This window comes from Elephantulus edwardii, unplaced genomic scaffold (genome assembly GCF_000299155.1).
Source record: "Elephantulus edwardii isolate Elephantulus edwardi_28Jun2011 unplaced genomic scaffold, EleEdw1.0 scaffold00218, whole genome shotgun sequence".
NCBI lineage: Eukaryota > Metazoa > Chordata > Mammalia > Macroscelidea > Macroscelididae > Elephantulus > Elephantulus edwardii.
The window spans coordinates 4,730,616-4,755,425 of record NW_006399968.1 but is presented as its reverse complement, the minus strand read 5'-3'; the positions used below and the strand labels follow the sequence as shown (position 1 = coordinate 4,755,425).

Genomic DNA, 24,810 nt, shown 5'->3' with positions numbered 1-24,810 from the left:
GTTTTATATGGTCATGCTTTAAACTTCCTCACTTGAGATGCTGGGGATTAAGCAGCACACCTTGGAATTACAAAAAATAATCAGTAATCTTATTGCAGTAGCATTTTCTTTTTATTTCTCTCTGTGTTGTTTTTATTGCTTGGAGACTTAAGAGAATGCACTTGGAAATTTTTATCTTTGTGTTCAGATGCTTCTCAGTCCTTATAAATTGGCTGGAAAGTATGTGTTTTGTGGGGAGTTTTTAAGATTGGATGAATTTAGTATTTATTTTAGGAGATTGCTTAACTCTCCTTTAATACAGTGTTATATTACCATTCTACAAAAAATGTGCTTGATTTTACTCTAATGTTTATGAAGGACAAATTAAAACATTAGATAAAAACATATTCTCTCTAAAACAATGATAATCTAAGTTTAAAAATTTTCCAACATTTTGAAAATTGCTTAAATCTGGTAGAATTTACTGAAAGACTTAAGATATAGCTAAAAGTTTTAGAGGTATTTTAACATTCTTCAAAATGAACATTCATTATAGGATTTAAGAATTCCTCTTTATTCTTATATCAAAAGTTTCAATGTGCATTGATTAAATACTGGTCATTTTTGGTGTTGCTTGAGTTAGTTCATTTGCTTTTAATGGCTTAGTTATTTTATTGGCCATAGCCACAAAATAAAACTTATTCATAAATAAGTTTTGAAAATAAGGTTGCTTAGCTTCTCAGAATAAATGTATTTTTCCAGTATTGTTGCTTTGGGAAAAACAAAACAACTTACCCTTGTGTTTATAGTTTTATTTGTGCAATTTCAATTATAATAGACTAAATGATGAAAATTAAAGTGTATAAACTTATTTCTTTATATAGGATGAGTTCCTTTATTTAACCAGTTATTGAATAAGATCATCTGAATCTCAGATGTATCTGTAAATGAAAATAGTCTCAGATAAAAGTATTTATTTGCTCATATGCCTAAAGTCGCTGGTACTAACTGAAGTCTGCATGCTTACATTTGGTCTGAATGCTGGTTTTGTGGCTTCACTAGCTCCCTTTTTCTCTCTCCTTTTTTATCCTGTCTTTTGCTGCTGTTTCCCACCTTCTGTCCAGCTCCATCTTCCGACAGTTCCCTGTATAATGCTCCACTTCCTGAGTATTCCAGTTGCCAGCCTCCTTCAGCACCTCCTCCATCATACGCTAAAGTCATCTCTGCTCCAGTATCCGATGCCACCTCTGATTACGCTGTAGTGACCTCTTTGCCACCTACTACCACACCCCCTACACCACCACTTCGACACTCAGCGACACGTTTTGCAACATCTCTAGGCTCAGCCTTCCACCCCGTCCTTCCCCACTACGCTACAGTTCCACGTCCTCTCAACAAAAACTCTCGGCCTTCTTCTCCTGTGAACACACCCTCTTGTCAGCCTCCAGCTACGAAGCCTTGTGCCTGGTCTACTTCCAATTTCTCACCTCTCCCTCCATCTCCTCCAGTAATGATTAGCAGCCCCCCAGGCAAAGCTGCTGGTCCAAGGCCTGTCCTCCCTATCTGTGTTTCCTCTCCTGTGCCCCACATGCCTCCGTCACCGCCAGCACCCACTGGGCTGCTTGACTCTGTCCCGTATCCAGTGTCTCCACCGCCTACCTCAGGGCCTGCAGCCCCGCCGCCACAGCCGCCTCCACTGCCTTCCCTAGCATCGCTCTCACACTGTGGATCCCAAGCTTCTCCTCCTCCAAGCACCCCTGTTGCCTCAACTCCCTCATCCAAGCCTAGTGTTCTCCCTTCTCCCTCTGCAGCTGCCCCTGCCTCTGTTGAGACTCCTCTAAACTCTGTGCTGGGGGACCCCTCTGCTCCTGAGCCAGGCTCGCAGGCAGCCTCTCAGCCGGCCGAGACTCCAGCCCAACAGGGTAAGGCTTACTTTATTACTGCTACCAACCCTTACTGGACAATTAATTGTATGTCTTAGTGAGATAAGATGGCTTGATAGTTGAATGCTGTTGTGCCATAGTGCCATGTATTAGCTTTGTTAATTTGTTCCAAATACACACAAATGAACTAAAGCAGGAATTTCTTCTTGTGAGATTAGTTGTAATTTGTGGGTCATTATGAGAAATTGTTTGGTATAGGAGAAGGTTTGGTGCCCTTGGCATCTGAAGATGTTTTTCAATGTCTATATTTCTTTGAAATCTCAGTGAGACTATACTTTACCTGAGTACACATTGGGCCTACTACACAAAGAAATACACAAAGTAACATGTTTCCCTTTAATTTCTGGGAAACATCAACCTATATAGACAGTGCCCGTCTGTAGTTGTTCGATTATCTGAGAGTCTTAGTTGGAATATTACTGGTCTTGGATTCAGTTCTGTTTTGGCCTCTTCCCATACTGGACTTCTAGGAATGAGCCCCACCATAAATCCTGACTTTGTAGGAAGGGCAAAGCATTGGGCAGGCTTGCTTATTTCCACAAAGGGTTCCATAGTTCATAGGTACAAAAGTGGAGGGCTGAAGAGATAATTGAGGAAAAAATGTTGCTGCTGTTAGGAACCATTGTGTCACTCCCTACTCCTGGTGACCCTGTGTACATTCGAAGCAAACACAGCTCAGTCCTGCACTATCCTCACACCACTGCTCTGCTTAAGCCATTGTCACAAATGGGTCACTCTGTCTTGGTAAGGGTCCCAAGATTGGTGTCCTACAGGCACTAGAGCCACACCATGCCCGCCCTCTCTGCAGTCACAGGAAGGGACGGATTATTGTAAAGTGAGAAGGACTTGATTTTATAAGTAAGCAATTTACTTATTTTTTAAAAGTGTAGGATTTAAGGAGGATTACAGGAAAGATTCTGACAGATTTCCCTCACAAGGAAAGAGTTAAGGCCTTGGTTGTGGACATACCTTTAAAAATGCCGAGTTCCTGTGATAAGTAAATAAGCCTTGTTATTGCTGTTGTTGTTGTTGTTGTTATGTGCCATTGAGTCCTTTGCGACTCAACAGCGACCCTATGCACAACAGCCCTAAACCCTGCTCTATCCTGCGCCAACCGCACTGCCTCTGACACACCCATCCCGATTACCCCAGTCACCGAGTCAATCCATCTCATAGAGGGTCTTCCCCTCCTGCGCCGTCCCTCCACCCTCCCAAGCATGATGTCCCTCTCCAAGGACCCATCCCTCCTGGCAACATGTCCAAAGTATGTCAGACGAAGCCCCAGAATCCTTGCCTCCAAGGAGTAGCTTGGTTTAATCCTCTCCAAGATGAATCTGTTTGTTTTCCTGGCAGTCCATGGTACTTTCAGTACTCTTCTCCAGCACCACAGCTCAAAAGCATCCACTCTCCTTCTGTCCTCCCTAGTCATTGTCCAACTGTCTGATGCGTAACAAGCGATTGCAAATACCATGGCCTGTATCAGGCGCACCTTAGTCTCCAGAGAGACACTGTTGCTCCTGAGTACTTTAGAGAGGTCCCTAACAGCAGACTTTCCCATCGCGATACGCTTTTTCATTTCCTGACTGCTGGTGTACATCTTTATTGTTGACATAATAGATTTGCATAAAGGTTCAGTCAAGGCTTTAGCATGTGCTCCTCATGTCCCTGTGATAGGAACACTGTCAGAAGCATGGAGAGCATGGCACAGTCCTGAGTTCCAGGTTGAGACCCTAATAGCTCCTGGGAGATTGACAGCCTGTAGCAGTCGTCCGCTTTGAACACATGATGTCTTTACCTTGTGCAACTGCTCCAAGGTAGCAGTTGCTTTGTCCTGCCCTTCCCCTTTGAAGCCATAAGGAAGAAGGGGTCTACTAGTTCAGTAAATTCTTTATGATTTTATAAGATTTGTGCATTACCATCACCTTAAAAGCTTTTCTTTAAAAAAAAAAGCCAAAACAAATTTCCCAAACTGTACATCTAATGTACATTGTTATTGTTAATGTACATTGTTAGAATAAGTTTGAGATTTTTTTTTTCTACCAGTACATCTTTTGCTTAATGTTTCTCAACCCTGGCGGTACATTACAATTACATGAGGTGAGAGGGAGAGAGAGAGAGAGTGTGTGCGCGCGCTCGCACGTACATACATGTATATGTGGGTGTATATGTATATATACCTACATACATGCAGTGTGATTGTTATCGATTGCTATCGAATTGGAACCGACGCAACGGTCAACCTCCAGGAGGGGTTTAGAGGCTTTAAATTACATGAGAGGGGATTGTGCATTTTCCTCAGATAGGTAGATATTATGTACTGTCACTTTGGAGCCAGTTCATAGCTGACCCTCCAGTGGGTTTTCAGAGACACTAATTTGCATAGGAAGAGATTGCCCTTCTTTCTCCCATGGAACAGCTGGTAGATTTGAACCTTCTGTTTTTGGGTTAGTAGCACATCTCCTTACCACTAGGCCACCAGAGCTCCTCAGGTAGATAAAGATATATACACATGCATAAAAATAATACTGAAGCCCGGAACCCATCTCTTCTTGCAGGCCCTTGGCTAAGGGATGAAATACCTTTATAACTGTAGAATGGTCTCAGAGCATGGAGCATTTGGTTCTCCTGTTTCAGGTCACACCTCGTGACAGCATAAACAGTAGCCTTTTTAAAAGATGCTTACCTCTCATCTCAATTTCATCAGCATTTACATGGCTTATTTACCAAATATTCATGGGAGAAAAAACCTAATGAGTTTGTTTGCTTTACAAGTTGATTAATAAAACCCTAAAGTTAATGTAGGTGCTTGTATATTTTGGCTTCCCTACTGAGTATCTTTTTTATGTTGACTTGGAACATTATAGTATTTGAACTTGTTACTATGTAGGAGATTACTGTAGAGAACTACTTTAATTTAAGATGTTCTTCTATCCCTTTCTACTTAAGCCATAACTTAGTACTGTTGTTGATGGCCTTATGCAACATTTCTTTCTCTCAGGCATCATGTTGGGACCACCTGCACCTCCTCCCCCTCCACCACTTCCCCCGGGTCCTGCCCAGACTGCAGCAACACTTCCTCTCCCTCCTGGTCCCCCTCCACCTCCACCACTTCCAGCCTCGGGACCTCCACCCCCACCCCCTCCACCCCCTCTTCCGAACCAGGTCCCTCCTCCTCCCCCACCGCCTCCCGCCCCTCCCCTCCCTGCATCTGGATTTTTTGGGGGATCCATGTCAGATGACAATCGTCCTTTAACTGGGCTTGCAGCCGCAATTGCTGGAGCAAAACTTAGGAAAGTGTCACGGGTAAATAACATTTTGAAATTTTGTATTTCTTATGTGTGTCTCATTTCTCAATACTCTAAAAGAATGGATTTGTTGTGTTATTTTTATCAATCATTTTATTGTTGATAGTTAAAAAAAAAATTGAAGTAACTTGTGAAAACCTATTAGAATGTAAAAACCTGTAAACCCATTGCAAGGTTTAGCATTTAGCATTTGACTCTGTTTGCTTTATTACTTTTTCATTGCATGCTTCTTCCTTCACACATACACACTCCCCACACATTTTTCCTGAATTATTTGTAAGTCAGAGACATCTTGCTCTCATTCTCATATAAATACTTCCGTGTATGTTTCTTAAAAATGAATGCATCCATCTATATAACCACTAAATACAGTGATAGAAAGCTGTATGCAGATGTTGTCTATAACTCGATAATGTCTTTTATTGCAACATTTTTCCTAGTCTCTGATTATCCATTAAGTCTTTTTAATGTACATTTCCTTAATCTTCCACCCTTGTCATGAAAATAAGGATTCTACAGAAGTATGGAGATGTTGACCTTGCTAAAACATAATTAAGGTTCTTCACATTCCATTGATTCTTGAAAGCCATTGCTGTTGAATGGATTCTGAGTCCCAGGCACCTCCTTGGCTTTCTGAGGCTGTACACCGTCCTTTGTGGGAAGAGACTATCCCCGTTTGTCTTGTGGAACAGTTGATGGGCCCACACTGTACATCTTTTGCTTGGCAGCCAAACACATTATGTGCCACGTCACAGGGATTCTTACTGGTTCTGAGAAAAATTTTAGAAAAAAATACTTTTGACCTTTTTATCACCATTAATTTCAATGTCCCCCTGTGTTTTAACTGTTTAAGAAATGTGTAGTTGTTTGTTAACAATTTATGAAATCTGTATATTCTTATTAAGATGGAGGATGCCTCTTTCCCAAGCGGAGGGAGCACTGGTGGTGTGAATTCTGCCTCATCTAAAACAGAAACGGGTCGTGGCAATGGGCCCCTTCCTTTAGGAGGCAGTGGTCTCATGGAGGAGATGAGTGCCCTGCTGGCCAGGAGGTGAGTATGAATCTCATGATGTGAGCACAGCTGGGGTGGAGAGGGGTTTGTCCACTCCCCCAGATACAGTTTAACTAGAGAGAGGATTTCCTTCATGGAAGACCAATCATTTCAGATTGTTAAAGGATTCTAAGGAAAAACTAATCATTTCACATCTGCTCTGCCTCCTTTCTAGGAGAAGGATTGCGGAAAAGGGGTCAACAATAGATACAGAACAGAAAGAGGAAAGAAATGTAAGTGATGGGAGAGTGGTGCACCTTACAGTGTGAAATTCAGCACAGCTCACTCAGGAAGTTGTGAAAGATGATTTTACTTGATTGTTATTAATTTGAACTGAAATTGTTAACTCTAGATATTAGACATGCCTTGTTTTGCATGGTAAGTAAAGACTTTTCATGGCATTCCTGGTGAAATAGGTTGAATGTCAGAAAGGCACAAAGCTTCAGATTTGTATATCCTTGACTCTGAACCTAAACCTGCTGTGAAATAAGGCTGTGCTCATTAATTAGTTTATTCATTACCTGGAGGCTCCACTTCTTGCATGTAAAATGAGAGAATTAGAGTAAATCAGTCCTTTCCAAATGTTTAATAGATGTGACTATCAAGAGCGGGGCCTTTCATTTCTGCTGGGGAAGCTCAGCTTTATAAAATGATTTTCTTTGTACTTATCAATAAAATGAGTAACTTTCCTCCTGTATTTGCCTCTAATTGCTGACATTCCTCAAACTTCCCATATATTGTCCACATAGCCCTGACTAAGTCAAGTTCTCAGTGAGAACTTAGGACAGAAGGACCTGAGGTGGGCATAGAAGGGGAAAATGAAAACTAGAATGGAGGGGAGAAAAGATGGATGGAGTGGGAATTAGAGAACATAGGAGATGAGGGAAGGTGTGTTTGTGTGTCTTCGTAGATGTGATAATAGTAACAAACATTTCTATGTATTTAGGAAGATTCAGAGCCTATAACTTCTAAGGCCTCTACAAGTACACCGGGTAAGTTTAAGAGAAAGATTTATAAATTTTATTTATAAACATTCATTATTACTTAATAGTCCCCAATTTAAGTGTCTCTTCTTTGCCCTATTTGGACCACATGACTACTATTTTCTTTAAATTTCTTCTTTATAAACTTTTGTTCCCTGCCCTTTTTTATTTTTTGTGGTGGTGTTAGGTGCCACTGAGTTAAGTACAACTCACACAGTGACCCTGTGAACAGCAGACCTGAAACCCTGTCCTGTTCTGCACCATCTCCATCATCTCTGACATAATTCAGCCCATTGTTGCAGTCCCTGTCAGTCCATCTTGTTGAGGGTCTTTTTCTCCTCTATTAACCTTACACCTTTCCAAGCATGATGTCCCTCTCCAAGGAACAGCCTCTCCTCCCATTGTGCTCAAAGTATATGAGATGAAGCTTTGTCATCTTTATCTCCAAGAAGCATTCTGGTGGCATTTTCTCCAACAACTATGATTTTCTTTCTGATACTGGTAGATTGGAAAGCTATTAGCACCTAAAGATTTTTCTACTGACTCTCAAGAGCTGCATTTTCACATGTTCTGTGAAAATGTTATCATTAATGATTTGAGATGATTCACTGAAAAAGGAAAAGAATACATTATTAGATGAAAGGGAATTTTTCATAATTAATTTTTAAAGGTAAAGATGAAGTAGGGATGTTATAACTAGTACTATTTGTTTTAAAACATTCTCCAATGTGAAGGTTCTCATTTTAGCCTTGCATTTAAGATGTCTCATCAAGACAGTAAAGTTTCCTATATATATTGTCTTGGGTTGTCTCATGCTGTGAGACTTAACTCACACATAGAGACTTAACCTCACACAGTTTAGGAGGCTAAATGTCCAAATTCAGAGTACTGACTCTTAGGGAAGGCTTTCTGTCTTCTGTGTCGCCTGGTTTAGGAGGTTCCCAGCACAAGCACCCAGGTCCAAAGGCTGTTGTGCTCCTGCTGGATCTTCCTTTTGGTGGTACTGAGATCCCCCCTTCTCTATTCACCTCTTTCTCTTTTTAGCTCTTTTAAGGCAAAAGGTGATTTAGACCCCAGGCAAACTTATCAATCAAATCAGACTATGATGTGATTCAGAGTGTATAACCCCCCATCCCCACCCTGTCCCCAGTCCTTTTACAACTGATTAGCTCAGTTTACGTCCTGAGGGGGATTGCATCAGTGCTCAGCTTCCTTTATTCCTACCCCACGAATGTTATAGAAGTGAGGATTTATGACACATAGGATAATTACAGAATTTTGGCCCAGCCAAGGTGACACAGTTTTCAGGGACATAATTTAATCCGTGGCACAGATTGCCTTTAAAGTTTTGGACAGCATTCTTGAATTTGGTGAAATTTCTGACGTTGAGAACTTCTGAGCATAGACTTACTTAGAGTAAATCTAAATGACTTATTAATTGAACTATTCTTGTTGAACTGCTTAGACTATAACTAAACTTACTTCACTTGAAAGTACTTAATGAGTACTGTGTCCGGTATGAAAATAAGAGATTGCTATAGTTTTCTTGTTATTTCGTCCCATAGCAGTAGAAGACTTGTCTCTCCTCCCCATACTTTAGAATGAAATGACAGAAATAAGTTTCAATTAATTACTAGAATGGTTCATAGGAAATAGTGGGATGATGTCTGTATTAATTCCTGCACATTTTGCTATGGAGACTACCAGATTCCTCTAGAATTCAACTTTTTAGGTAAATACACTTTTTTAGAAAATATTCTTTCCCCTCTGCTTTGTGACTTCAACCCATTGATACAGAAAACATAGTTTTATTTTTGAATAATGCTATTTAATAGTCTGAGTGCTAAATTATAGTTAACAGTGCAACTTTTGTGAAATACTATTCCTTGCCCATTCATTCTTATTTTCCCTCTGAATACTACTTAAATTTCAGTTTCATTTAAATTGAATACTACTTTCTTCATTGTAGATTCCCATTGATTATTGACCCACTCAATTTAGCTTTATCTTTACTCATCTAAGCTACAATTATTTATACATTTTATTATTAGAAACATGTATTTGAGAAGTGAACAGCACCTTAGTGTTACAGATTCCTTTTTAGAATTTAATGAAAGAGTCAGACCTTCTCTCCTGGGAGGGAAATTGTATTATATTATAAATACAGATGTATTTATACTTTTAAACTATTCATGAGTGTCCTGAGGGTTATCTTTGGGACCTCAAGTTAAGGATTTCCTTATCTTATAGTATTTCCTTATTTAAAATATGAGGACGTACTGGTAACCTAGTAGGTAAGGGGTTGTACTGCTGACCCAAAGGCAGTTCAGATCCATCAGCTCTACATGGGAGATGAATGAGCAATCTTCTCTGCGATTTACGGGCTCTGAAAACCCGCTGGAAAGTCAGCTCTGAGTCGGTTCTGACTCGACAGTCTACAACAAGAGCCGTGTAAAACGTGACAGAGCACAAGAATGTGTGTGTGTGTGTGTGTGTGTGTGTGTGTGTGTGTGTGTGTGTGTTGCTATGAAAGCAAGGGGTAGGGTAGGCACTTTGGCCTCTAGTTTTGTTTGGTTGTCTTTTGTTTCATTTTGTCATAATTGATACTAGGTCAGACACCTGACAGACCAAGGAGAAGAAGCCTTACCCCCAAAGCTTTGGGAGATGAGAAATATAGAATACAAAGTTAGTGTTTAAATACTAAGTAAAGTTTCCTATGGCTTGGATAATTTTTGAAGAGAAAACTGACATTTTGCTGTACCTGGAAAGGATGTTAGTTTGACACAAAGTAGAAGGAATGATATTTCAGGAATTGAGGCAGGAGCAATGCTAGTAGGATTTGTAGATCAGCAGACGAGATTAAGAATGCATCCGTAGACTCACCTGACGAGAATGCGGAATTGTTTTTGAGAAGTACTGGTAAGTAGAGTTGGACAACAGATCAGAATATCGAAATAGCAGGAGCCTTTAGTGGAATCCTCAGATATTTGCCTGCAAGTATGCACTGACATCTCTCCACAGCAGCCTGTCCTAGGAACGTTAAAATGACTGTGTGAGCATCAGAGAGGTCTCAGATAGGAAAAGGCCATTTGGAAGCTGTCCTAGGCCAAGGGTCCTCATTGTCTCGGAAGCCCCCCTAAAGCTAACCCAACCTTTCTGTTCCCCCTGAGCCTGCCATCATGTTCCCTCAGAAAGGGTCACCTCTACCTCTGCCCCTACAGAGCTGACTCAGGCTCCTTTCTCAGAAGCAGATGTGCTGTTCTAAACACTGACTCATTTAGCTGATTGAGAAAGGGCCCTGGTGTCTGCTAGATCTTATCCATTTGAAGTCACTTCCTCATTCTTCCGCCTGCCCCCTTCTTCACAGCGTCTTGCCTATCAGGATGTCCCACAGTTTCACTCAAGACTTCTCCCTTTTCCCTATTCTGTCAAGTGTCCACTGGATGTGGGCTGACTGTGGCCTTTTCATCTAGTTAGTAGATGCCTCCTGTCCTGCCCGGTTCTGGAACCTCCTGTCATGATGGTGGCTGTTGAGAGACGATATTGGTGTTTAGAGAGCAAAAAGGCGGTGGGATTAAAAAAGGAAGGAATTGCTTTCTTGATGAGAAACAAAGCAAGATTGCAGGAAGATATCTGAGGATGGCAGAAGTCCAGAACAAAGGTTGTGTATCAGGAAGAATGGGGTTCAGTTCTGGGTGTTCTAGTTTGAAGAAAGAACAGGCTGCTGAGTGGGCAGGTGCAGAACCATGCTGAGGGGGCTGTTGAAGTGGGGCTAGAGGGCCCTGTTGAGTCAGTACATGAGATCATGACACTGACATGAATTCCACTCCTGATGTCAGCCAGTCATCCAGCAATGCCAAGCTGGAACAAGATTCGAAGGGCAGAGCAGTCAGCTAACCAGCGAGTGACCACATAGTGTGCTTGTCACAAGGGCTTGTCAGCTGTCAGCTCCTGGTTAATAGTGACCCCCCAGGGTTCCTGAGTGGAATTGCCCAGGGTTTCATGACTGATTCCATGATTCATGGAAGCAGGTATCAGCCCTTTCTTTCAGAGCCCTTGGGTGGGTTTAAACCACCAGCTTCACCCAGGCTCCAAATAAAAGCTTAGAGTGAATGTGAATTTAATAGGATCGTTGCTGAGTCCTGAGACGTACTGATCTGAGACCCACAGAGGGTTCCAGGATTCTGAACGTTGGTGTGATTTCTTGTTTAACTATTTGAATTTTCTTCAGAGGAGTTTTTTAGGTTTAGTCTGAAATTACTAAAATAATATATTCATAGATGTTAAAGATTATAATATTTAAGCTAAAGTTTGTTCTACTTATCACTAATTGTTGGCTCACAGCCATCCCATGTACAGCACACTAACACCCTGCCTGGCTCTGCACCGACCTTCCAATCTCTGCCTTCATACCCTGTATTGTTGTCACCATCAGTCCACCTCAGTGAGAGGATTCCTCTCCCACCCACTTCTTCTCCAAGCATACAGCCTCTTTGCAGGTGCTGTCCACCCTGTCACATGCCCAGAGTATGTGAGGCGACAGCTTCCCATTCTCGCTTCCATACTTGGGGTGGTATTCATCCGGACTTCCTTGTATGCATATGGATATTATCCTGTCACTCACAACATTGTATTTCAAGACGGATCTAGAAATTACTTTTTTAACTATGAAAGCAGCTCCATTTAGTTACTAGTTTTTCAGTAGTTTTGGATGCACGTGTAACGTGATGTTAATAACTTGTTTCCTTTCCTTTGAAGAACCAACAAGAAAACCTTGGGAAAGAACAAATACGTTGAATGGCAGCAAGTCTCCTGTTATCTCCAGGTATCAGAGTTTTCTGAGTTTTGTTTTATGTTTGCATGTGCTTAGAAATAAGTATATTCTCAATTGTGGAAAATTTAAAATTGGGATTTGGAAATTGTAGAGCATTAGAAAATTGTAAATAAGATGGGCACCATTTTGTTTCTGCAGACAGAGAGCCACCTTAGCTGTGCACACACACATACAGTTCACTGCCATGAATTGTGTTCACGGTGCTGGGCAACTCTTACCACCGTATTTGTTTCCGTAATTGTCATCCTCCTCATAAAGGGTTCTGTCCTCCCTTATCTCTCCTTCCCCAGTGCCATTATTGGGAGCTGTGGTGGTGTAGAGTTCCCAAGCCAAAGGCCTCCCCTCTCTCATGGTCCTAATTCACTGGGACTCCCCACAAGAAAGACAGGCAGTCTCCTCACTCACTCTTTACAGCCCAGAAACCCACTGGAGGATCAGCTATGAGCTGGTCACTACCCAAGGGCAACAGGTTTGAGAATATTCTCATGCTTTCCACCAGAGACTGCTTGTTTAGTCACAACCTCTCCCTATGAAGTTATCTAGGATTTTAGAATACTTTAAATTTCTCTCAATTTATTTTTATTTTGAGAAATTAAAAACTAAAGAAAAAATTACTTTCCTTTTATCCACTAGTTTAACTCTATTTAGTACATTTTTCTTTCTTTCCACAACACACACACACACACACATATCTCCCTTTCTCACTGTTTTCTTCCTCTGAATAATTTGAACCTCTGTTGCAGACATACTCTGTTTTACTCGGAGTACAAAGGTATTTATCGTAAGAACAGTCCCCTGTGTAACCATAATACTATTAACACTCTCAAGAAATTTACCAATGAATATCGTTTGACCTCCTATACTGTATATTCAGATTCCCCCAGTACTCCCTAGTAACACTTTTTTTAAGTTCTTTTTTATTAAATTTTTTAAATTTTATTATTATTTGTGTGTGTGTACTGTCAAATTGTATCTGACAGAAGTAGAAATGCCCCTCCTTCTCCAGCAGAGCATCTGGTGGATTTGAACTGTGCACATCTGGGATTGCAGTGCAGCTTCTTGCCTCTAGGCCACCAGAGCTTGCACCTAATAATACTTTTTTATAGCTGCTTGTTTTTCAAGACAGCTGGAGAGAAGATGGTATAGAGAGTGTAACAAAACTTGAATTTGTCAGGTAGCTTTCTTTGTCCATCTCACTTGATGCTTCTAATCGTAAAGAAGTAGAAAAGATGGTGTTCAGTACTAACGTGGCAGCGTGTGTCTGTGTGGGCATGTAGTCAGGGCCCAGTGAAGTCTGCATTCCTTAGTGATGCGTGCTGTGCTAGGCATAAATTTATGTCTCAGCTGTTGAGGTCTTGTTTCTTGGCTTATATAAAAGTTTAAAGGACTTCTATTCTCTCAGGAAAAATTATTAGTTAGAGAATAAATATGCTTGACCTTTCAATATTTGACTTAGCTTTTCCTCATGAAAACCTCACTTTTCTCTAATGATAAAAACCTAACACAAAAAAATATAAAAATATACTTCATATTTTCACAAATATATTCCGTATTAGCTTGCATCTAAATATGGATTTATAGTTTGTGGTTCTTTATGCTAAGAAAGATTTGATGATGGCAGTTTTTACTCTCCATGACAAAACTGTTGTTGGTTTACTATAGATACTTTTAGTTTTTTTAAAAGATGAGTGTTTGATTTTGTAAGAATTAGAGAAATTACTAGTGATGGTCAGATTTTTACAGGAAAGTAGCAAAAGCACACACCTATATCTTATATACATAATTGATCTCTAACCCAGTGTAGTGTGTTACAAGAGCTGAGTTAATGAGATGCTCTGAGAGAGCAGATGTGATGTGCCCTTCTTCTTAAAGATCTAAATTCTGGTCAAGGAGAATTCTTCCTCCAGTCTTCCTCTTAACTCATAGGAATACCTTCATTAGCTTTCTTATAGCTGAACTTCATCTGATGGCAAAATCTGTTTTAGGAGATAAAAGAAGTGTTCCAGATTAACATGTTCTTTCCTCTGTTTGAATCCATTTAGAGAAGGAAACTAATTTTGTGTTTGTTTGTTTGGCACTGCATTCTTGTAAAAGAATTTCAGCTTTCTAAACAAACTTCAAGGAACATTGTATATTTTAAAGGCTGTTATTTTGAAAATACATTTTGTGTGGATTCATTCTCCTCTTGATTGCTTTTTCTGGTGGTGGCTTCTCACTGTCTGCGTTTCTTCCTCATTTCCTAGAGTTCTTTCAGTAAAACAAATATGCTTAACAGATGTCAGATTAGATTACTTTTCTTCCCACTTCCTTTTGAAACCAAATAGATTGGCCACTTAATTTTTGTGCTTTTATTTAAATGTGCCTCATTCTGGCACTGAATAAAAAGTACTCATTTCTCTCCAAAATGTCCTACCAAAATTACATCAATGCTAACATGAATTAATGTTCCTCTTATCATAAAGATACTTCATTATACTGTATTTCTTTTATAAAGGTATCAGATAGTAGAATGAAAACAATACCATAGCTAAAAATGCTAAATTTTGGATGTAACATACAGAGAAGTCTATGAATTCTTCCTATGGCTTTTATTAAGTTATAAAGATAAATCCTGTATCCAAGATGGAAGGAAAATTCTGTACATGACTCCTGAACAGTGTTAATTTCGTGGTAACAAGTTGACCAGTGATTTTGACTGGTGGTTTCTATTTCAATCTATAGCGTACTGTGTACTCTATTGGCAATGTCTTTGAATATGCTTCCATATTTACTGAATCTTTGTATTAGATTTTGCTCTGTCCTCAGTCTGTAAAGTCGCCACTGCACAATGTGGATTTTCTGGTTTGTGTTGTAGTTTATAATTATCAAGTAAACAAACTAGTCTTGTATAACTAGAATATCTTTTTAATTTTTGAAAAGTTGCTTATGTTTCAGGTTAATTGACTCCTTTAATCCTTTTGTTTCCTAAGATCAAAAAGCCTATGCAATGGTAGTGTAATGAGATTTATTCCTAAAAGTTCTATTGTACATCCCTTTAAATGGTTTTTCCCTTCATAGACGGGATTCTCCAAGGAAAAGTCAGATTGTTTTTGACAACAGGTCCTATGATTCATTACACAGGTATCATCCTGCTGTGACTTTGTGATTTTAAGACTTTTCAGTAACATTTTCAGGACAGGGCTGAGCTTTTCTACCTGGATTGGTAATCACCACAAAAGAGCTATTTAGAAAGTAGAATCTTTTCATTTTTATCATTACTCAGAAAATTCAGAGAATTGAACTTTGATTATGGTATCCATTTTCTTGCCATCACTTTGTGATTTGGTTGGGATAATATAAATGATTACCATGTCTTAGATACTAAGGTGGGAAAACGAGACTATCTAGTCTGGAGCTTTCCAGTTATTTTGAAAGACTGTTTTCTTTATGGTTATGAGTATGAAATAAGGCTTTCAAAATACGCGGTGAAAGATCTCATACTGAAACACTGTATACTGAAACAGTACAGCAATTGGGTAATTTATGAATCTTCAGGGAAATCAGTTACCTAGCTACTTCATAATCCGTTGAATATACTGATCTGCGAAAACCCAATTATACCATTTTTTTTAAATTAAAAACTTGAGCTGTGAATTGTGTATTTATTTTTTAATTTAAAAATGGCAGTTAAAAAATCTTCAGGTGCTTAAGATATTTATTTTTTTAATTAATTTGGGTAATATAGGCTATAACTCCTGTGGCAGTTTTTATTTTACAGGAAACTATCGAGAACAGCACTCTCATTATAAAATAATAAAACCCCTGAAAAACCATCATATTATGCCTTCAGTTACAAGGAAACTCATAGTTTAGAAATAAGTAGAACACCATGTCTACATTCTTCCATACGTCTGTTTGAAACACCATGATGGGAGCATGAGGAGCACACCCAGGGCAGGGCCTGGACATTTTTGTTATTGGACTATCTGGCCACTTTCTTATTTGCCAAAATCCCTAGCAACTAGAATCTGTAAAAATTTTATTACAGTAGTAATGATTATTCCTACTCTTTTGGACATGGTTTCATTGTTCTGACCCAAAGAGTGATGTAGAAAATTTGCTAGCGACAGAATAAAATAGGATTTCACAGTGAGATTCTCTCTAGTGAATTGTCTTCCTGCTTCTACACACTGCCCCCTGGGATAGTGCTGCTGGTACATCTTAGGGGGAAAATAAGTGGTGATTACATCTTTCCTTCAGTATGAAAAGTTCCCCCCTTTAGCTAATTATTATGGTGTGGTGGTGGTGGTGGTGGTAGTGGTGGTGGTGATGGTGGTGGTGGTGGTGGTGGTGGTGATAAGGGATTGCATGTTAGCATGAATTGAAAATTTGAAAATTGCATGTTTCTACAATTGCTTATTATGTAACACAAGGTTTTGCATTGTTTAAGAAATGTGGTTATATTTATAGTATCATTCTAGCTTAAACAGCAGACTGCAGTTGTTGCCTGGAGTTTATGTCAAAAGTGGTCATCATGACTTTGGAGAAAAGAATACATGGTTATGCCACTTAAATATGAGAAGGAAAAGAAAACTATGTATTTTATCATCCTTTAACACAAGAAAGCAGACTAGATAGTATGGGTATATGCATTGTACAGTGTGTTGATCTTCCAGATGACTTCTAGACCTAATTGATTCTCTGTAGATCTCACTAAATCATATGTGATTGTGCAGTGGACAGTGTGAAAGATTTGTGTTCACAAATGGCTAGGAACAGTGCCATGTAGATCTCGTTATCTTCCACATTGCCTGGCCCAGTGTTTGCTGGGTAAAATTTTCTAACAGTTATTACTTTCCTTATTCATATATTCCGGTAGCTAATAAAGTAAAATTTGCTGGCTTTGCTTCCTCACTTTTTTTTTTTGGATATGCACCAAAACATTGTTCAAAAAAAAAATAAATAAATAAAAATAACAAAATTAGAGATGGGAAAGCTCCAAACACATCCAGATGCTGCCTAACTTTTTAAGCACCAGTAGATTTTGACAATCAGTTAACACAGTATTTCATTTTCTCAGTTATTGGGCATTTGAAATGTATCTTAAAAGAATTGGGACGGGAGCTCTGGTGGCCTAGTGGCAAGAAGATGCACAGCAATCCCAGAGTAATGTGGTTCGAATCCACCAGATGCTCTGCTGGAGAAGGAGGAGCAGTCTCCTCCTGTACCAGTCAGATACGATTTGATGGCACACACACAAAATAATAATAATAAAAAAAAAAGATTTGGGAAATTATAATTGAAAATGTTATCATACTTCGTCTAGTCTTGGTTCAGATTTCTAGTGTTGTCTGGTGCTCTGTAAAATTGAAGACACATCATTGAACCAACGATTTCCATTTGGGTGATTTCTAAACCATGGAAGGTGGCATTTAGATAATATGTTGAAATGTAGAATATTACTCAGTTTAAATTCAGTTTATACTGAGGATACATTAGTGACGGAATTGGAGAGTCATTTGTTGACTTTATTGGCTTAAAATATATAAAATACCAGCAACTTGGTGACATAGGATAAAAATCGGCAGTTCTAGTCCACGAGGTATGCTCTGGAAGATAAGACTGTTTTCCCCATGAATTTATATAGCCTTGGATGGAATCTGATGTGTTTAAACCAGCTCAGTAACAGTAGGTTTAGGGGTTTTGTTTTATACTTAATCAGTAAGACTTCCTGTCGAGTATAGTTTTTCTAGAATAACTATTTAGAGTCCAGTCACAATTGACAGCCTGCATCCTCCTTTTCTACAAAATACTTATGAGAGAAGTTGGCTTGGAACAAATCCCATTCCAACACTCTTGACTCTTTCCTCTATGAAGTTTTCACTTCATAGAGAAAGTTAAATTACCAGTAGGATCAAAATATGCTTATGACAAGTTCTTTCTTACTTTAAAACTTGAAATGGAATGAAGACGTTACACTTCCAGAAATGTTCCTCTTTTCTTTTCCCCCCTACATTAGTTTTAGGATTTGTAAACAGATGAGTCTTAGAATAAAATAGTTAAGTCTTTATGTACACAGTATTAAAAATGCAAAAACTGGAAAAACAAGACTGTTCCTTGGAGCCTCAGTTGCTCCATCTTTGCCTTGACCAACATGCTTTACACTGGTCACCTGCCTTCTACTTAGAATGTGTCTTCCTCTCTTTCCTGAGGAGTCTTGTTGCTGGATTCTGATTTCATTTGTAAATACAATCAAAAGTGCAAAGAGGAGTGAAACATGCTTTCTGCGTTGTAATCTACTAAGTTCTACAGTTTTGGCAGTGAGCCTTTTAACAAAATGCCTTTTACATAAGAATTGTAACTAAATCTGGTTTTGAATTGGTAAATTTGCAGATATCAATAAAGTCATTAAGTACTGTAAGCTGTATTTACATGTTTTTGAAATGTCATTTGTGCAGACCAAAGTCAGCTCCCTCCTCACAGCCCAGTGCCAATGGAGTGCAGACAGAGGGGCTCGACTATGACAGACTGAAGCAGGTGAGTGTGCAGCTGTGCGTTTCTTATATTTGTACTTTTTAAACAGAAGTCTCATGTGTACGTAAACCATCTCAGGAACAGGTTTGAGGCCTTGGACATTAATGAGTGAAGACTGGATAAGCTGTGGGAGGATAACAATATCATCCAGGGAGAATGCAAAAGGTCATTACAAAGACAGAGGAGGAAGAAAAGACCAAGAAGGATGTCAGAGGAGACTCTGAATATTGCACTGGAGTGCCGAGAAGCCAAAGCAAAGGGAATAAATCAAGATATTAAGGAATTGAACAGAAGATTCCAGTGGGCAGTGCGGGAAGACAAAGTAAAGTATTACAGTGAAATGGGGGGGGGGGGGAGAAAAGGAGAAAATCAAATGTGTAAGTCAGAAAATCAAAAGAGCCAAACTCCTCAGCATTCCTTAAGCTGAAGGAACTGAAGAACAAAAAGAAAAATCCTCAAGTTGCAATACTTAGGATGCTTTGGACAGAATATTAAGTGATCCAGGAAGCATTAAAAGACAATGGAAGGACTACACAGAGTCATTGTACCAAAAGGAATTGTCAGACACAGAAGAATTTCATCAAACAACGTATGAGCAAGAGCCTGTGGTGTTGAAGAAAGAAGTTTAAGCTGCTCTGAAAGAACTGCCAAAAAGCAAGTCTTCAGGAATTGAAGGCATACCAACTGACATATTTCAACAAACAGACGCTGCCCTGGGTGTGCTCACCAAGTTGTGCCCAGAAATCTGGAGAACAACCACCTGGCTTACTGACTGGAAGAGATCTATATGTGTTCCATTACAAAGAAAGGTGATCCCACAGAGTGTGGAAAATGACTGGGATAATTGGGATGGGAGTGTCAGAGACAGTGCGATTGGCACAGGACAGAGTGGAGTTTAGGGCTGTTGTACATAGGGTCGCTATGAGTCGCAGGCAACTCGACGGCATATAACAACAACAACAAACATCATTGATATCACATGCAAGCAAGATTCTGCTGAAAATAATCCAAAAAATGACTGGACAGCACATCAGCAGAGAACTACCCAAAGTGCAGGCTGGATTTAGAAGGGGCTGTGGCACTAGGGATATTATAGCTAATGGAATATGGATTATGGCTGAAAGCAGAGAGTACCAGAGGGGAATGTCTGTCTGTGTTTCGTTGACTGTGCAAAGGCATTTGACTATGAGGATCACAAGAAGCTGTGGTTGACTCTGAGGAGAATGGGAATCCCAGAACACTTGATTGTGTTTATGTGAAACCTATGCTTGGACCAGGAGACAGTTGTCAGAATAGAGCAAGGAAACACTGCATGGTTCAAAAGTGGGAGAAATGTGTGTCAAGGATGTGTCCTATCTCCATATCTTTTCAGTTTATATGTGGAACAGATTATCCGGGAGTCTGGGCTTTATGAGGAGAAGTGTGGCATCAGGATTGGTGGAAGAGTCATCAACAAACTGCATTATGCGATTGACACAACCCTACTTGCTTAAACTGAGGAGGACCTGAAGCTCTTGCTGCAGAAGGTCGAGGACTGCAATATGGATTGAAGCTCATCATCAAGAAAACAAAGATTCTCACCACTGGGCCAATTAACAGCATCATGATAGATGGTGAAGAGATTGAGATTGTTGGCAGCTTCAGTTTGTTTCTCTCTACAAATGAACACTTTTGGTATCAGCAGCCAGGAAATTAAAAGACAAATTGCATTAGGAAACTCTTGTAGTTAGAGACCTCTCCAAAGTACTGAAGAGCAGCAGTGTCAGTCTGGAGACTAAGGTGTGCCTGATACAGTCCATGGTCTTTGCAATAATTTGGTGTGTATCAGAGAGCTGCACAATGACAAGAGAGAATAGAAGGAGAGTTGATGCCTTTGAGCTATGGTGCTGGAGAAGAATATTGAATATACATACCATGGACTACTGGGAGAAAAAACCAAGTCTGTCCTGGAGACCGTGAAGCCAGGCTGCTCCTTGGAGGCAAGGATTCTGAAGGTCCATCTGACATAATTTGGACATGTTGCAAGGTGGGATTCAGTCCTTGGAGAGGGACGTCGTGCTTGGGAGGGTGGAGGGACAGTGGAGGAGGGGAAGGCCCTTGATGAGATGGATTGATTCAATCATTGGGGTCATGGGGATGGATGTGTTGGAGACAATGAAATTGGCAAGAGATAGAGCAGGATTTAGAGCTGTTGTACACAGGGTCGCTATGAGTCACAGGTGTCTCGATGGCACATAACAACAACAACAACGTGCATACTTGATCATGATTTTACTTATAAAGAACAAAAATTTATATTTAAATTTGTTTTTGCTACCTTATTTATAAATTTCAACATTTATTACTTGAAGTTTCTGTATTTCTCAAATAGTTTTTGTTTATATTTTTTATTATGAATTTCAGTGACAATTTATAGAGACTTTGGATTTCCATTCATTCATTATTGCACTTTTCTCCCTGCCCACCCTTCATCCCAGATTTAAATATTTTTATACAAATTAAAATTACTTTAGTTCTCTGTTGTTTTTGCAAAAGCCCTATTTTTCCCCATCAGTGAAGGGTAGGGGACTCATCACTTAGTAGGACCAAATTTAACTCTAGTAGCTCATGTACAGTTGCTAAAAAACAATAGACTTCTTGCTTTTCATTTGCCACATTGGCAAAAATGGAACCAAAAAAGCTTTGGGCAAGATCATTGGAACTTTGTGTATTCATCATGGTTTCTAAAGGGAAATTTGAGGAAACACGTCAAAAGTCTTAGTGCATATTCTTACCTGAACCCAGCAATTTCACTTCTAGGAATTTATGCTTAGACAAGTATTATAGAACTAATGTCAGGTGGAACAAGTTAAGTGTCCTTGAGTGTTAGTGGAAAGATTGGTGGGCCAGGCCACATAGACATCTCCCGACAGTAGGCTGTAAGCTGCTTATGAATCCTGTGGAGTTGTCTTTTGCAGATATGAGATCACACGAGCTGGAATCAGCAACAGACAGCCGTGACCCCCAGTTAGGTGGTAGGGAATTCTGTGGTCACCAGGATGTGATAACTTGGAGTCGATTTTTACAGCAGATTGTAAACACTGGACCAAATGAGATGAGCTTGACTCTTAATGTAAAAAGAGATAGCTATATTTTTACTCTAATTCAAAATACACTTGAAAAGAATTAGAAAAGCTGGATCATATGAAGAAGAATGTGACATCACGATCAGAGTAAGACTCATCAACAGCCTACATTACAAAGATGACATAACTTTGCTTGTATTTGATGAGGACATGAAACCTTGCTGCATAATATCAAAGATGACAGTCTTCAATATGGATTACATTTCAACATCAAGAAGACCGAAATAGTTAACATCCTGATAGATGGATAAAAGATTAAAGGTGACAACAATTTGATTTTATTTGGGTTCATAATCAACACCCTTGGTAGAAGCAGTCAGGAAATCCAGAGCATAGGGAAACTCTGCTGTCAGGCACCTCTCCAGAGTTCTCAAGAGCACACACTGAAGTGTGCCTGAGCCAAGCCTTGGTGTTTCAGTTACTACCCAGGCACCTGAAAGTTGGACAGTTAACAGAGATGACAGACGAATCATCGATGCCTTTGGGTTGTGGTTTAGGTGAAGAGTACTGAATATACCATGGACTACCAAGCAAACAAAAAATACAACCAAGGAGGTGGAACCAGGGTACTCCTTCAAGGCAGGGATGGTAAACTTTGTTCTGTTTACTTTGGTCAAATTTTCTGAAGGAACCAGTCCTTGAAGAGAGGCATAATGCTGAAAAAGATGGAGGCTCAGCGAACGAGAGGACGACCCCCAGAGAGATGGATTGACATAGTGGCTGCCAGAGAAGTGGTGCTAGCAAGCAGATGTTTAAGAAGGATTTTGAAAAGTGCTAGTTCTAATGTTTAGTGGCCTAGTAATAGGAATCTGTGCTGCCATCCCAAAGGCCTGTGGTTTGAATCCATCACCTGCACCACAGGAGGAGGTTGGGTAATCTCCTCCCCTACAATGAACAGCCTCTGAAAACACACTGGAGGGTCAGCTACACAATTGTTGTGGCACACAACAATTCTAAACTTTAGTTTTGTGATTTACCCCTGTACTCCAAGTCAGATGACAAATTTGCCAAGAACTATGGTCCAGTTTACCCTTCTTTATCCTTGGAAGATCTCACTGTGTCACCTATGAGACGGGCACTAGAGGATAGATTCACAGCAGAACTGTCATCAAGGGTTGGGGTTCTTCACTGAGGAGGCATCTGTTTCACTAAGACCCTGGTGTCTCTTGTGGTTCAGTGCCATCGAGTTGGAACCGACTCAGAGCTGACCCTTCTGCGGATTTTCAGAACCAGTAAATCGGACTACATGGGAGGACAGGGCCTGTCTTTCTTCTGGGGAGCAGTAGGGGCGTTAAAGCTGCCTGCTTTGTGTTAGCAGTGCAGCCCCTGCTTGCCAGGCTGCCCGTGCTCCTGCTCTAGCATAAGCTGAGGTGTATCAAGAGGGCAGAAAGAAAGAGCAAGGTTTACCAGGCCCATCACTAAATAGAAATGGACTTCCGAAGCAAAAGCCACAAATCATATTTTATACATTCTTAAAACTTTAGATTGGCAGCAATCGTTTTATCAGCTCTCTACTTTTCTGAATTTCTGATTTTTTTTTGTCTTATATTGTAGGATATTTTAGATGAAATGAGAAAAGAATTAACAAAACTGAAAGAAGAACTCATTGATGGTGAGTGTCAAAGCAGATTGATAATTTCTGTAAAGTGCTGTGTAATAAACATAATTTTTAAGAGATTGCCAGTGAATTAAGAAGGCTCTGGTTGTGTCACTCAGTGCCTCACTTTTCTGTATCCCTGCTGTGCAGTTAGCTTCTGATAGGAGGAGCAGTGGCCTTCCCACACAGAATGTGCTCAGAACAAGCATGCATAGGAAACTTGTTTCATTTGCAAAAGAGCCTATAACATGCTTCTCAGTTGTTGTGGATTAAGATGGAGATGATGTGTGAATGCCAGGGGAGACAACCTCCTCAGGTTGTAAAGGTCATAGTGCGAAGGCGCAGAGCAGAAGAACAAGGTTTTCTGAAGGTCGCCTCTAGAGACACACACTCCACTACCCTCCTGTTCTTGGGCCTGTAGAATTAATATTTTCACTTGTTCTCAGGGGTGGGAACAAATGCAAAATCAATGTTATTTTTTAATTACTATAGTTTAAACACAGTCTTTAAGATGGCTTAAGAATGGTACATTCGTATGCTTACCTTATCATGATATTTCTGGCTTCTCCTCTCTAGCAATCAGGCAGGAACTGAACAAGTCAAATACGGCATAGAGAAACAAACCAAGGAGAAATAGGACTTTGATCTGGAGAAAAGAAATACCCAGAAGCAACAACTGTCAACAGCAGCAACAAACCCTCTGCATTTGGTGAGCTGGAAGAAGACTGAAGACAGACCGTCAGAAGAAGGGAAACTCTACCCGATTTTGGAAACCTTCACATGTGTCTCCCTGGTGGTAGCTTTCCCTTCTTGTTCACGCATTTTTCTGACCTTTCAAGCAGGCTGGAGAGGAGTCGTAGGAGAGTCTGTAACAAACAGTTATGCAGAACAGCTATTCTCATCTGACAAGGTCACGGGAGTTTTTCATATCATGAGAAAATAGTTCATTTTCCACAATCCATTGCTAAAATAAAGAAGAGAAAGGCTTAAGAAGTTTTCTTTTTTCCTCTCTCACTCTTTCCCAGAATGTGCTAATGAAGAATTTAGCAAATTATGCTATTGTATTGTAAATGTTTCTCTCAGGTTTGTCTTCCTATCATATTGGATAGTCTGTGAATAACTGAGATCAGCCCTGTATAGGTTAAGATCCCAAGATATGGAACAAATGGAATTGTGTGTTTTCAAAGGATGATATTTATAAGTAAGTATCCTGAAGATGGTGTGTTCAGCTTGAGGAACTTCTGAATGATAGGAAGTCTTTCGAATTAGCCTTCATGCAATTTTGTAGTTTAAAACATAAAATTCATCCAGAATTGAAAGATTTTGATGCCTTCCTAAATTGTTACAATGCTTTACCAAATCTTTGACTCCTATAGAACACAAACCAGTGGTCAAATGTAAAACCCTATCTTGTAGATTTACTGTAGGTTTTCGATCTTTTTTAGACTTCTGCATGTGGACATTTTTATAATATAATGAC

The 24,810-nt window shown here is 39.8% G+C and overlaps 1 protein-coding gene across 1 annotated transcript in view; it reads left to right on the top strand.

The window, feature by feature from the left end:
• The window catches only part of ENAH (enabled homolog (Drosophila)), a 132,445-nt gene extending 108,501 nt beyond the window's left edge, over positions 1-23,944 (top strand). Inside the window, exons 6-15 of the mRNA XM_006898062.1 lie at positions 1,791-1,901; positions 4,921-5,225; positions 6,133-6,278; positions 6,454-6,511; positions 7,225-7,270; positions 12,020-12,086; positions 15,153-15,215; positions 18,533-18,611; positions 23,288-23,345; positions 23,907-23,944. Coding sequence (XP_006898124.1) covers positions 1,791-1,901; positions 4,921-5,225; positions 6,133-6,278; positions 6,454-6,511; positions 7,225-7,270; positions 12,020-12,086; positions 15,153-15,215; positions 18,533-18,611; positions 23,288-23,345; positions 23,907-23,944 — 971 coding nt within the window. The remainder of the gene's footprint in view (positions 1-1,790; positions 1,902-4,920; positions 5,226-6,132; positions 6,279-6,453; positions 6,512-7,224; positions 7,271-12,019; positions 12,087-15,152; positions 15,216-18,532; positions 18,612-23,287; positions 23,346-23,906) is intronic.
• Positions 23,945-24,810: the final 866 nt, after the last annotated feature.